The following is a 13,922-nucleotide window of genomic DNA, read 5'->3' as shown; positions in this document are numbered from 1 at the left end:
GTTAATAAGAACATAATCCCTAACTAGAAGAAGCGGGGAAAGTTGTCTAGAAGACGAACTGTGGGCCACAGCTGGCTTAACAAACAGAAACGCGGATTTATGGCGACTTTAGCTCAGAAAGAATGGAACAATACGAAGAGCACCGAGGCTTGGCAAAGGGGCGAAGGCAGGGGCTGGGAACATGGAAAAACAGTTTTGCTTTTGATTAGCTCTTAATGAGTTTTTGCCTGAAGTGAGCGACCACGCTTTTAGCGCCATCGTGTGGCTAAATATAAAAGTGCAGTTTGCTTGGATGGGTCCTCTCTACTTCTGTTTGCCAACTATCCCCAAAGTGAGAGGCAGATGATTGAATTGCCCCATTGTTTCACCACTGTGGGTTCCAAGTCACAGCTCATTTACATTGAACAATGAGAGCCATTTAGAGTTGGACATTTCTCCCATCTGTCAAGACCTAGAACTCCAAGCACGACCCATTCTGAAAATGGTGTGTGCGCACATGTGGGGTCACGGGACAACAGCAGAGGTTAATACAGGTTTGTGAGAAAAAGAGCTTATGGCATTTTCAGGTTTTAAAGGGAAAGAACAGAAGATTCCAGGGATGGATTTAGCAAGAAATTCTGAACTTAAAAGACTAGACAGATTCTGGGGCTGGTGAGATTGCTCGGTGAGTAAAGGTACTTGTCACGCGAGCCCGGAGAGCTGAGTGTGAGTCCCGGAAACACATGAAGGCAGTCCGGAGAGCACCAGCTCCGCATTTGTGTTCTGACCTGCCGCAACACATATCATGCACACAACACAACAGTCGTAAGTGAAATACAATGCCAATTCTTAAAAAGAATTCCAAAATCCTCTGAACCTCACACTGGAACGTGATGTTTCTACCAACTCACTTTCTCCTACAGTCCTAAGATACTTTCTCTCTTCTCATTTTGCCTGTAGACTAGTTGGGTGATTTTTGATTAAATCAATAATTCTGTGAAAAATCCAAAGTCCCCTGAGATGAGGGGACACGGGAACAACTCAGACACCTCCTTGAATCGCCTCTACATTGTACTGAGCTACATAATTATGTGACTGTCCCTTGTGGGACAGAAATTGAGTCATCGGTAAATATGTTTCTTTGGGGGTATTTTGCTGTGTTGATGGCAATTTTGTCTGTCATTTCGTCTACAGCTGCCAGATTCCATTAGGACAATAGGCCTCAGGTACTCAAAGACATGGTAGACATCTGGCATACAGGCCTGTTCATTGTTCCACCCTACAAACCAGGAATTCTGATGGATTCTGTTTCACATGAATTCTATCAAAAAAGAAAAAGAGGGCCCAATGAGATGGCTCAGCAGGCCAAGGCCCTTGCCATCAAACCTGGTGACTTGGGTTCCATTCCCAAATTGAGGTGATGGAGGGAGCCAACTTCCTCAACTTGTCTTCTGACCTCCACACAAGTGCTGTGGACGTGTGTGCCCCCATAATAAATAAATATAAGAACCATTTTTAAAATAAATGAGATATATGATACATTCATAATTATCTATGCTATTTCACTGACCTGATTTACTTCAGGGCAAGGTATCATGTAGCCCAGGCTGGCCTTGAACTTCTGACCCTCTTGTTGCCTCCTTTTCCCAAGTGCTAGGTTATAGGCATGGGCAATCTCCCACAGTTTTAAGCAGTGCTGAGGGTGGAACCCAGACTGGGCAGGCACTCCTCGCTGGCCTAAAGCCCCGGTCTCAAATGTATTTACAGCAGAAGAGAATTTCTCTTTAGTGTAGGCATGGATGAACATGGATTCATGTTTCAAATTTTCCTGTCTGGTGAGCAGATGAGTGAAAGCTGATTGTGTCTTTCACTCCAGATTCTCCCCACTACCCCTAAACTTCCAGTTCTGGGCTCTGTAGGGAAGCTTCCATTGAAAAATACCTCAGAGCTGGTGGCTTCAACTTCTATGACTTAGAGAATTGACCCAGAGGGGTTGTGAGAATTTCCTAAGAGCTGTTCCCAACTGAGATAGCTAGGGATGTCGGAAAAGGACACACAAAATATTCTGCTGCATCCAAATTAAATATAGACTCAACTGAGGTTCTCCTTTGTTGAATGTCAAAAATTCCTGCAGAGAAGTCAAACACACAGAGACACACACATGTGCACACATACACACAAGGGATGGGGAGGGAGAAACAGAGAACATTCAAAGAAAAGAAGAAATATCTGTGAGAAGTAAATGTCTGTTCTGCTCTTTTCTTTTTTAAAGTTTTAAAATAAGTGTGTGTTTACTTGGATGTGTATGTGTACCACATGTGTGCAGTGCCCATAGAGGCCGGAAGGGGGCAGTGTATATTGTGGAACTGGAGTTAGAAACAGTTGTGAGCTTCTGGAAAGTCCAAGTTGAAGGCAAGTTCTGTCTCTGGTTTTAAGATGGTATCTGGTTACTGTGTCCTCCAGAAAAGGAGGCATGTTGTGCCCTTATGTGGAAGAAGGCAACAGGGAAGGGTTGAGCTCTCTGTCCCTGTGTGACAGATGAACAAGAGAAAGAAGCCACTCTCATAGGTCTTTCTAAAAATGATGTTAATCCCTGGGTGAAAACTGAACTCCTCCACAAAAGGTACCACCTCCCAATACTTTGGCATTGAGCTTGAAGTTTCCAAACACAGATCACAGAATGCAACACTCAATAATGATAGCTCTTTATTGTTGCTTTTGTTGTTTCTTGTGACCCTGAGTGTGTGTGTATACCTATGCATGTGGTGGTCAGAGACCAGCCTTGGGTGTCATTCCTCTGAAACTATCCATTTTTTAGTTTCAAGACAGGATTTCTCATTGGCAGGAAATTCACCAAGTAGAGTAGACTGGCTGTCTAGCAGGCCCTAGGACTCTGCCCGTCTTTACCTCCTAGGTGTTCTATGGAGGCTGCTTGTTTGTTCCCTGGCTGCTCAGCTCCAAAATAATCACACAAAAAAATATTATTTGCAATACTGTTCGGCCAATAGCTTAAGTGTGTTTCTGGCTAATTCATATCTTAAATTAACCCATCTCCATTAATCTGCATATCGCCACAAGGCTGTGGCTTACAGGGTAAAGTTTCAGCATCTATCTCCAGCAGGGCTACATGGCTTCTCCTTAACTCTGCCTTCTTTCTCCCAGCATTCAGTTTAGTTTTCCCTGCCCAGCTCTGTTCTGCCCTATCAACAGATCAAGGCAGTTTCTTTATTCACCAACGGTATTCACAGCATACAGAGGGGAATCCCACATCACCCAGGACTGGGATTAGAGTGTATGCCATCATAACGGCTTGTCAAACAGTCACAGCAGCAGCAACAACAGCAACAAAAACCATGGGTTGGGGAGCCAGTTCAGGTCCTCATGCTTTCATGACAAGCTCTTTGCTGACTGCCCAGCTTCTCCCTTAACCCTTCTTTATCTTGTCTTACTTTATTTTATTTTTAGACAGGGTATCTCTGCACAGCCCTGGCTGTCCTGGAACTTGCTCTGTAGACCAGGCTGTCCTCAAACTCACAGAGATCTGCCTGCCTCTGCCTGCCGGTGTTGCGATTAAGGGCATATATCCGGCATTTCTTTTGACCATTCTTATAGACCCTCTCTTTCCATATTGTACTGCATCTGTGCTCACACCATCTTTAGAAGCCAAGCTCTTCTGCAAGATCCGAAGGTAGGAGGTTACTTGTTCATCTGTCTGTCCATCTATCCATGGCCACTGTCTTCATCTTCCTCCAGGTACCCACACTTTCCCAAAGAGTGGGTAAGACTGGGGTACTAGGGGAAATATGTTTTATTTTTTGTTTTTGTGAGCCACCATGTGGTGCTGAAACTGATCAAGGGTCCTCTGCAAGAGCAGTAAATGCTCTTGACCACTGAATCAACTCTGCAGGGGCATTTCACTTGTATTTTAATAAACAAAGCTTGCTTGAAGATCATAGAGTAAAACAGCCCCGCTAGTCAGCCTTACAGACTAGGCAGTGGCAACACACACCTTTAATCCCAGTAGCCTCACTAGTTGCCATAGAAACCAGACAATGTATGCCTTTAATCCCAGCACTAGAGAGGATTATAAAACAGGAGGAGACATCTCAGACTCAGTCTCATTCTGAGATTTCTGGAGGCAGGGTCGTCATTTCGGACTGAGGTCGAGGTAAGAGCCAGTGGCTGGCTGTTTTATTTTTCTGACTTTCAGACAAGCTTTATTTATTAAAATAGAAATGAAATGCTACTACACAACTCTCATGTCTTTCTTTATGAGTAACTCAGCCTGTGGATTCTGGTCTAGCAGCACAAAATGTACTGAGATTCTTCGTCTAAGCCCCTGATACCCACACTACCCCTGACACCCAGCAGCAACCCTATAGAGTAGATGCTGCTATCTTTTTTTTTTTTGAGACAGAATTTCATATGGTCCACAACCTTGACCTTCTGAGCCTACCTTCACCTCCTGGGTGCTGGGATTGCAGGTATGCACTACCACAGCTGTTCATGTGATGCTAGGAATTGGACAGTGGGAATTGCTATTAATGACCCATTTTATAGATGCAGAGACCGAGACGAGGAGAGATGGGTTATACAAGGCCAAGTGGCTGCTGGAGAGAAGACCTCAGAATGGGAACACTGGTGGGGGTGTGCAGTCACTGCTTTCTGTTGCTGTGATAAAGTACCCCAAACCGAAGCAATTTAAGAAGCCGTTTGTCTTGTTCCCAGTTCAAGGGTATCGTTCATCATGGTGGGGAGTCCTGTGACCTCACTCCATCCACAGGCAGGAAGCTAAGAGCACTTTCTGTTTTGTTTTCCATGCAGTCCAGGCCCCAAGCCATGGGGATGGCACCACCTACTTTTAGGGTGGGTTTCCCACCTCAGTTTACCCAATCAAGAATATCCCCCATAAACATGGCCAGCTAACTTAATCAAGACAGTCCCTTAGAGGTGTTCCTGGAGGCTTGTCTCCCAGGCAGCTGTAGATCCTGTCAAGTTGACAGTCAACACTGGTCATCACAGGTAGGCTTGTGTTGGGACAGACAGTTCAGTGCAGGAGGAGCAGAGAGGAGACGCGATGGAAGCTGGGTGACTCCTGGATACCTGGCTTTGCAGGCAACCAATTGTAGTGCTATTTGCCAAGGGTATCAGGATGCAGGAGAGTTCACAGGAAGGAAACTCTGAGGAGCAGCTGGCTCAGACAGAGGCGGCCAGTTTGCCAGGAGTGGTTCAAGCAAAGATGTGAGGACCCAGTCAGGCATAGCAAGGGGCTCGGAGCTCAGGAGAGCTATTTGGGCAGGAGAGCAGCCTTGTAGGTCACCACTGGGAGACTCTGAGCGAGCAGCTGTGATGTCCTGAGCTGGGCTGGATGCTGTGACCTGGGGGCTGGCAGAAGCAAAACAACAGAGGACAGAGTAGCAGGAAAGGCAGGCAGAGACCCAGGGACTTCTGAGAGGAAGCCACTTGAAAACAAGGTACAGGGTCACAGTGGTGCACACTGCAGATGTGGCTCAGAACGTGTGTGTGTTCCAGCATGTGTGCGTGCATTGGTGTGGGTGCATATGGGCACGTGCCTGTATTCACGTGGGGGCATGTGGGTTAGAGAACAATCTCAGCCTTGCTTCTCAGACACTGCCTAGCTTATTTTTTGAGATGGGGGTCTCTCACTGTTCTGGAACTTACCAATTAGGCTAGGTTGGCTAGCTGGGGAGCCCCAGAGATGTGCTTGTCTTCGCCTCCCCAGTGCTGGGATTGTAAGGATGTGCCACACACCTGGCCTTTTCGTGTGGATCCTGAAGATTGAACACAGGTCTGTGCTTGCATGCTAATTGCATTACTGACTGAGATGTCTCCCTAGGCCCCCAAAACATTGGGGTTTAACAAGACAGCCTTCATAATCCTGATAGCTGGGTTTGGATGGTCCCTAAAACAGACTAGGACTTGAGAGTGAATAGATTTTAGTAGATTCTGAGAATCTGAGCATGGGCTTGGGGTACCAAGACAGGGGAGCTGCAGCCAGCCAGCTACCCCACAGGCTTCTGGCACTTGATCCCATGAGGACCCTCCAAGGGGTGCTGGGAAGCCCATGGCTACAGAAGCAGAGACTGAAATGGAGTTTGGAATGCTGGGTAGTTCAGAGGGACTTCTGCAGCGGGAGGGAAGAAGCAAGGATGGGGAAGGGGAGCTGACTGGCCCATCTGGACCTACAAAGCTGCGAGTGACCAAGGGAGCTGCTGACATAGTCACAGGAGTTCTGTGGAAGAAAGACGCTACAGTCCCTGGATGCGGGGCTGCCACTGAAGGAAGCGCTCCAGGGAGGATAGAGGCTGTGTGCTGGGCGGAGGCTGTGTGCTGGGCGGAGGCTGTGTGCTGGGCGGAGGCTGTGTGCTGGGCGGAGGCTGTGAGCTGGGTGGAGGCTGTGTGCTGGGCAGAGGCTGTGTGCTGGGCAGAGGCTGTGTGCTCACTTCCTGGAAAGTGTTGGAGGGTTAGACTCTATTCAACACAATGACCTAGCAAGAGGCAAGAGAACTGAGGACATGCCTACACCCTAGAATCATGGATTGGAGTCATCCAGGGTGCTTGGGTAAGCAGAAGGATGGAAGGGCCTTGGGGACAGCAGCAATGGAAGGAGAAGCAGGGGCGAGAGAGGGACAGCTGGAGGAGTGGGCCCAGCAGGTGGGCTGTAGCTGGGGAGATAGGAATTTATATAAAATAGGTGAGCGTAAAACTTGAATTCCTTCTGTGTCCACCTCAAGTGCTGGAACTATAGACGCATGACAGCATTTCCTCTTTATAAATCAATTATTTTAGATATTTTGTGGGGGATTTTCTTTCGTATGTGTGGTGTATGCAATATATATGCACGTGTGTGTGTGTGTGTGTGTGTGTGTGTGTGTGTGTGTGGTGCTTGTGTGTGAACATGTGGAGACCAGAGGTTGACACTGGGTGTCCTCATCTATTGCTCTCCACTCTATTTTTTGAGACAGGCTCTCTCACTGAACCCGGAGCTGGCCAGCAAGCCTCTGGGATCCACCTGTTTCCCAATCACTGGGGTTACAGACACTCCACCACACCTGGCTTTCCTGTGGACCCCAGGATCTGAACTCGGGTTCTTGTGTTTGCACAGAGAGTACATTACCCACACAGCCATCTCTCCAGCCATGCCTCAGGTCTTTGGTTACTGTGACAGAAAGCTGGCTTACACTAGGAGTTAGCCAGCGGCGGATGCCTGGTGCACACTGGGCCTTGGCGCATGCTAGGCCCTTTAGAGCCCTTCCCTGAACTTTCCAGACTGGAACAACACAGAGGATGTTGGAGAAACCTTCCTTGAGGGTAGCAGTTGCTCATAGAAGGTTCTGGAGCAGTTGGAAGTCAGTTGGTGGGAAGAAGTCCTGCATGCCAAAGAGAGAAGGGAAAAGTCCCAGGGATGAAGTTCTTTGAGCTCCCCACGCCTTTCCTCCCATAGTCCTTGAAGGCTTCCAGCTCCTGCCCATCACTTAGAGCAAGCGTGCCAGGAGAGGTAAGGATCCATGGGGCGGAGAAAAACTGAGCAAGTCGATGACTTCTGAAGAGCTCACTCCAGAAAGCAGAGAGCAAACTCACAGCCACCAGAGCACATAGCATCAGCTAAGGGCTCGTAGTTTCTATTATTGTTTAAGACAGGGGAAACTTAAGCATGTTTATGTGCCGTGGGTAAATAGCAAGTAAAAGCAGCATCAATCATAATGAGAGCGCACTAAAACAGGGCCAAATGCTGGGCCATAAAAGCCTTAAAGACCGAGAAAATAAGGAGAAGCAGGAAGAAAGCAAGGCTTTGCAGGGAGATCAGGCATGCATGCCCCTGGGGAGGAGACTGGACCAAGCCTCACACTCTTGCTGCTCTTTTTTCTTGAAGGCTGGACCATGCCACTGGACAGGAAACGATTACACTCATTTACTTAGCCAGTCACGTGTGTTATCCCCACTCAGTCCAGTACACACGCCAAAGGGCACTGATGCAAGCGCAGGCTGGGACCAGGCACGGCAGCAAAGCCCTGTGATCCCAGAACTCGGGAGCTCAAGTGGGAGGATGGCGAGTTGGAGGCTATCTTGGGCTGTGTAGTAAGACCTTGACTCCTGAAACCAAGGACTTGTTGGGCGGTGGCGGCACTCGCCTTCAATCCCAGCACTCAGGAGGCAGAGGCAGACAGATCTCTGTGAGTTTGAGACCAGCCTGGTCTATAAGAGCTAGTTCCAGGCCAGGTTCCAAAGCTACAGAGAAACCCTGTCTCGAAAAAGAAAACAAATAAGAAAGTAAGAGATAGAGAGAGAGAGAGAGAGAGAGAGAAAAAAAAAAGAAATCAAAGGCTTGAGTGTGTGTGGCTGAGCACTAGAAAGCTTGCCTAGTTGGTGTAAGGCCGAGTTGGGTCCCTAACACTGTCAACAAATCTAAAATTAGAGCGACAGCAATGACAAGAACTGTCAAAAGCACACTGAGAAGGCCTAATGCAGAAGACGCCAGACATGTGGGGCTGGCTGCGCAGAGTACACAATGGGGATCAGAGCCGATGAGAGGCCTTGGCTGTGCGGCAGGGGGAGGAGGGAGAATGCTCGCGTTTCGATGGGTGAGCTGAAGGAAAAATTCACATTTCCTGCCAAGTCAATAGCCAGCCAAGAGCCATCGGGGTATGCTGGGCATATGTGTTAGGAAGGACTTATGCCTTCATATAGCTCAAATCCCAATGAACAATGCCTTGAACCCTGAGAAGTCTCTGTCTAGCTGGCAAGAAGTCCAGAGATAGATAGTTCTGAACTTGGTCCCTAGCTTCTAAAAGACTCTGTGAGGCACTGTGCGGTGTGACCCCCCCCCCCCCAGCTATTTCCGTTTGCTCTTCCTACTTGCCTCCTCAATCTGTCACGAAGGCTGCTACCACCCCGGATAACAAGTGCCCAGGAAGAGGGTCCAACTGGGGTATATGACCCTCAGGAAGGGGACAGGCTAGCCCTAGAAAAAAAAATCAATACTGATCTCTGCCAGGTGCCACCGAAACCACATCAGGTCCATTGAATTCCAAACAGGGTCCTCGGGTTTAGCCATCATTTCTGATCAATACTCAGGGGCCAGTTGTAGAAAAAAGAAACCACTCTAGGTATTTTATTTTATATGAATGCGAGCTTCGCCTGCATGTCTTTTCTGCACACCACACGCATGCAGTGCCGGTGGAGGTCAGAAGAAGTCGTCTGATCCCCTGGAACTGGATTTACAGATAGTTGTGAATGCCATGTGGATGCTGTGGAACCCAGGTCCTCTGGAAGAGCAACCCGTGCTCCTAACCACTGAACCATCTCTCCAGCCCCCACTCCAGGTATTTTAAACAAATAGGAATTTAATGTAATGTCTAAGTCCATTCAGACTTCTGTAAGAAAAATGCCATGAACAAGGTAGCTTTTAAGAAACAGAGGTTTAGAGCTTGGAGATCGAGGTAGGAGTTGTGTCGTCGATAAGTTCGAGGGGTTTAGAGGTCCAGCCACAAGGATTGAGGTGGTTTGCAACAACCGTCTAGGAAAGAAAGTCCGCGTCAAGTGCAACACCCATGACACGATTGGGGACTTGAAGAAACTGATAGCAGCCCAAACTGGCACCCGGTGGAATAAGATCATTCTTAAAAAGTGGTACACTATTTTTAAGGACCACGTGTCTCTGGGAGATTATGAAATCCATGAAGGGATGAACCTGGAGCTGTATTACCAGTAGACAGGAATTTCTTCTCCTTGCCTCCCCTGCCTTCCTCTCCCACCCTCATTTGACACTGGTATAGATGCCCATTTTTAACAATTCACATGAATAGAAACTTCAGTGCTGCTTTAAAAAAAAAAAAGAAACAGAGGTTTATTCTTCTCAGTGCCAAAGCCTAGGACATTGAAGACCAAGATTCTGGAATATTTGGTGTGTGGTGGGGGTCGGGGTGGGCTTCCTAACTTCCAGAAGCTGTGGTTCTCTTCTTTGAATGTAAAAGGGATAACATGGTCTCCTGGGAGAAGCTCTTCTGTGGTCCTGGTAACTGAGCCCGGGGCCCATGCGTACTAGACAAGTGCTCTATTACTGAGTTACAATCCTCATCTTCAGAGTCTCTTTAAGGTACTAATTCTGTTGATGAGGCCTCTGCCTTCACGGCTATATCACTTCCCAGAGGCCGCACATCCTCCCACCATTAACCCATTTAGAGTGGGTCTCCTTGCCTGCATTGACCCAATCTAGCAGCTAGGTCCCCACGGTGGTAATATTAATATAGGAACCTAGAGTGGAGCATTCATGTCATCAGGGGCATGTCGCCAGAAGGGGTGAAGGTCTTTCTTTTGAGATTCTTGGGTCAGTTCTCGTGAGCCAGTTCTTAAGGAAATAGCAAAGCTGCCCTTCTCCTCTCTTTTGGTGTTAGCTCTCGCTCCTCTACAGACACCCCCATTGGAATGCTGTCCGCAGTGAGCTCCTGACCACAGCTGAGCCAACACCGGCACCATGCTTTTCAACCTCGGGAACTGTGAGCTAAAGAACCCTCTTTTCTTTATGAAATTGCCCATGTTCAGGTATTCGTGTGATAGTAATAGCAAATGAACCATAAAAAGCTAGAGCCTTGTTGCTAACACTGAAACTGAAGTGACATGTCACAAGCATGTCACTTAATCTCTCTAAGCACCAGCTTCCACAGCTAATGAAAATAATAACTTGTTTACCTGCTTGCAGGATTAATGTGTAAATAAAATTATTTAATGTATGGGAAGTTATAGAAAGTTATAAAGTGGCTTGCAAATGACAAGTTTATTATTGTCATATTAAAAAATAAACCCGGGTCAGGTGGTGGTGGTGCATGCCTTTAATCCCAGCACTCGGGAGGCAGAGGCAGGTGGATCTCTGAGTTCGAGGCCAGTCTGGTCTACAGAGCTAGTTCCAGGACAGCTAGGGCTGCACAGAGAAACCCTGTCTGGAACCCCCCTCCTCTCGTACACACACACACAAAAGAAAATAAACAAGCACATACAAATAAATAAATAAATAAGTAAATAAGTAAGTAAACAAACAAACGGACCTCAGAGCTGGAGCAACGGGTTAATGGTTGCTGTTCTTTCAGAGGACGTGAGTTCAGTTCCAGTACTCAATACCAGCTGGTTCACAGTCACGCCTTCTTCTGCCTTCCAGGTATGTATACATACTCACATACAAACACACAGGTATATAGAATTAAAAAGAAAAGAAATCTTTAAAACTAAACCTCCACCTTTGACCACAATAAATGATTTATATTCCACCTCCTCAGGACTGGGGACCCGTTTTGTTTCAGGTTTTCCACCAGAGGGCTGTGGGCACACTTTCAGAATGGGAGCTGGGGGAACTTGGGGCACAGACAATGGCAAGCACAGTCCTTCTAAGCCAAGCCTTGCCGCAACCTGAGTGCCCTTTCATCTCCGGAACAGACTGGATACAGGCAGATACTTTCAAGTGTATCTACTACTATTTTATTTTTACCTCCTCAGAGTAACACACATAGCATTTTTTTTTACCTGATACAAACTGGGATGCTTAGCCAGGCGGTGGTGGCGTACATCTTTAATCCCAGCACTCAGGAGGCAGAGGCAGGCAGATCTCTGTGAGTTCAAGGCCAGTCTGGTCTACAGAGCGAGTTCCAGGACAGTTAAGGCTGTTAGACTGAGAAACCCCATCTCAAAAAACAAAAACAAAAACAAAACAAACAAACAACAACAAAACCCTGGGATGCTTATGACCTCTGTCAAGGAGAAACTGTCCTGTCCTATGCTCCTGTACTCCTCAGGTCTGTGGTCGCTGTCGTCTGAAAAAGCCTTATTACCCCTGTGTATGTTTGCGCATTTGCACGTGTGTGTGTGTACGTGTGTGTGCGTGTGCATGTGGTTTCCATTCTCTCCCTGGAATTTTCCCAAAGGGAGTCAGACGACACTGATCAAAAGACGTTTGTAGCAAAGGAGTGCCCAGAGCCAGCTTCGTGCTGGGGGAAGAATTCCTGTCTCCTTGTGCTTCCCAGCACTCTCCACAGCCAGAGAAATGTCTCTAGGTATGAACTGCAGAAATAAGCCATATCTATATCTATATCTACATCTATATCTATATCTATATCTATATCTATATCTATATCTATATCTATATCTATATCTATATCTATATCTATATCTATATAGATCTATATAGTTTTTGTGTGTTGTCTGAATGAAGTCTTGAATGAACTAAAATTCCTTTATTTCAATTTATCAAATTAGGAAGTACTTGTTTTTTATGTGAATATCCATGTCCCCACCACTCAATCAACATCCAGACTCTTTTTTTGCACTCCTATAATGTTCCTTTCCAGTCAATACCCTCCCATCTGTCACCTCCTAGACATGGCATTATTGAGACTCATACTGCTAGGGTTTCCATTTCCCCTTGTTTTGAACTTCATCTAGCTAGTGGCATGCAGTACTCACTCACTCTATGGAGTGAGTGCATAAGTACATGGTGTGTGTGTGTGTGTGCGTGCGTGTGTGTGTGTGTGTGCGTGTGTGTGTGTGTGTGCGTGTGTGTGTGTGTAGATCAGAGAGCGACCACCAATCTCAGGTGGTGCTCCTTGGGCTCCATCCACCTTGTTTTTCTGTTTGTTTTGGGATGGTCTCTTGCTGTCCCAGGGCTCAGAAAGTAGCCTAGGCTGGCCAGCCAGTGGGCCCAGGGATCCTGTTGGCTCAGCCTCCCCAGTGGTGGGACTGCAAGCGTGTGCCACTATACCCAGCTTTTTCACATGGCTTCTAGGAATTGCCCTCAGGTGCCCACGCCTTTGCCATATGCACTTTGCTGACAGGACTATCATCCCCGCCCGGGTACTTTCTTTGCGCTTGGCATTTCCACGTGGTAGACTGCATGTGTGACCCCACCCAGTGAGGTCGTGTTCTTTATTCTTTCACAGTCCACAGTGTTGTTTTCCTGGATGGACCAGGGACTGGGTAACAACTCAACCATAAGAGGGGAACCTACCTTCCTGCTGGTTGATTTTGAATTTTCCCCAAGGCCTATGGCCTTGCTAGAGAGTAGTCCATGCCAGAGGATAGATCAGGCTACCCAGGACTCCTTAGGGTTCATGATCTTGGGTGACACCGTTAAAGGTGAGTTTCTAGAGACCCTTTCCCATCTGAAATGAGATTAGGATAGGTCAGAGCGATAAGGTGGTAGTTACCCAGCTCCCCCTTGGTGGCGGCCATGACTGACCAGGGTTTTCATTCTGTAGTGAATTGTTTTGAAATCTCTATGAAAATGGCGTTCCCTCATCCACCCACCTCCCCACAGCCCCTAACCTCTCAGCTCCCATGGATTGTACATTCAGGATTACAAGGGGCAATTTGGCCTCAAAAGCCATTTGTAAAGCTAACAGGTCACAAAGCAATTTGAGGCCAGGCTATTTCAGGTCAAACCTGAGTAAGAGTTTGGCTGTGGGCTAGAGTGGGCCAGGCTGGAAGTAGTCTGGCGTCCCTGCACAAAGCCTGGGGAAGTTTTATGGGCCCTTGGTGGGCTTGCACTCCTGTTACAAGGAACATGCCCAACAAAGGAGCCTTCAAAGACCAGAAGTTTTATGGTCTTCAACAGCAAGCTGGGACCTGTTCTTGGTCTCAGGCTCCTGGGCAGAGCCGAGAGCAAGTGTGATTTATGGGGGCCAGACACCTCCCTCCTATGAACTTCTCTGGGTGCAGTCCACATCTGGTGGTCTCGGCGAGCAGCTGGGGGTGGCACTTTAAGACCTTGAAGATGATTGAAAGCCTGGAAAACGGGCCTGATGGGCAAGCTTTAAAAGGCCGGGACTGCTGAGCTTGGAGACGTTAAGATGAACACCTGGGTTAAGTCCGCGAGGGGCTCAACTCAAAGAGCCCGTGTGTCTCACAACAAGGGTGCAGGGTGGGGCGGGAGTCACAAG

General features: G+C 47.5%; 1 protein-coding gene across 1 annotated transcript; it reads left to right on the top strand.

The window, feature by feature from the left end:
* The first annotated feature begins 8,578 nt into the window (after positions 1–8,578).
* Positions 8,579–9,816, top strand: LOC101984567 (ubiquitin-like protein 5). The gene is made up of 2 exons (XM_026782267.1): positions 8,579–8,643; positions 9,418–9,816. Exons 1-2 carry the CDS (start codon positions 8,579–8,581, stop codon positions 9,710–9,712), a joined length of 360 nt encoding a protein of 119 aa, XP_026638068.1. The 3' UTR covers positions 9,713–9,816.
* The last annotated feature ends 4,106 nt before the right edge of the window (positions 9,817–13,922 follow it).

This window comes from Microtus ochrogaster, chromosome 10 (assembly GCF_000317375.1).
Source record: "Microtus ochrogaster isolate Prairie Vole_2 chromosome 10, MicOch1.0, whole genome shotgun sequence".
In the NCBI taxonomy this organism is placed as follows: Eukaryota; Metazoa; Chordata; class Mammalia; order Rodentia; family Cricetidae; genus Microtus; species Microtus ochrogaster.
Note: the sequence above shows the minus strand (reverse complement) of the source record. Positions and strands in the feature narration are given on the sequence as shown.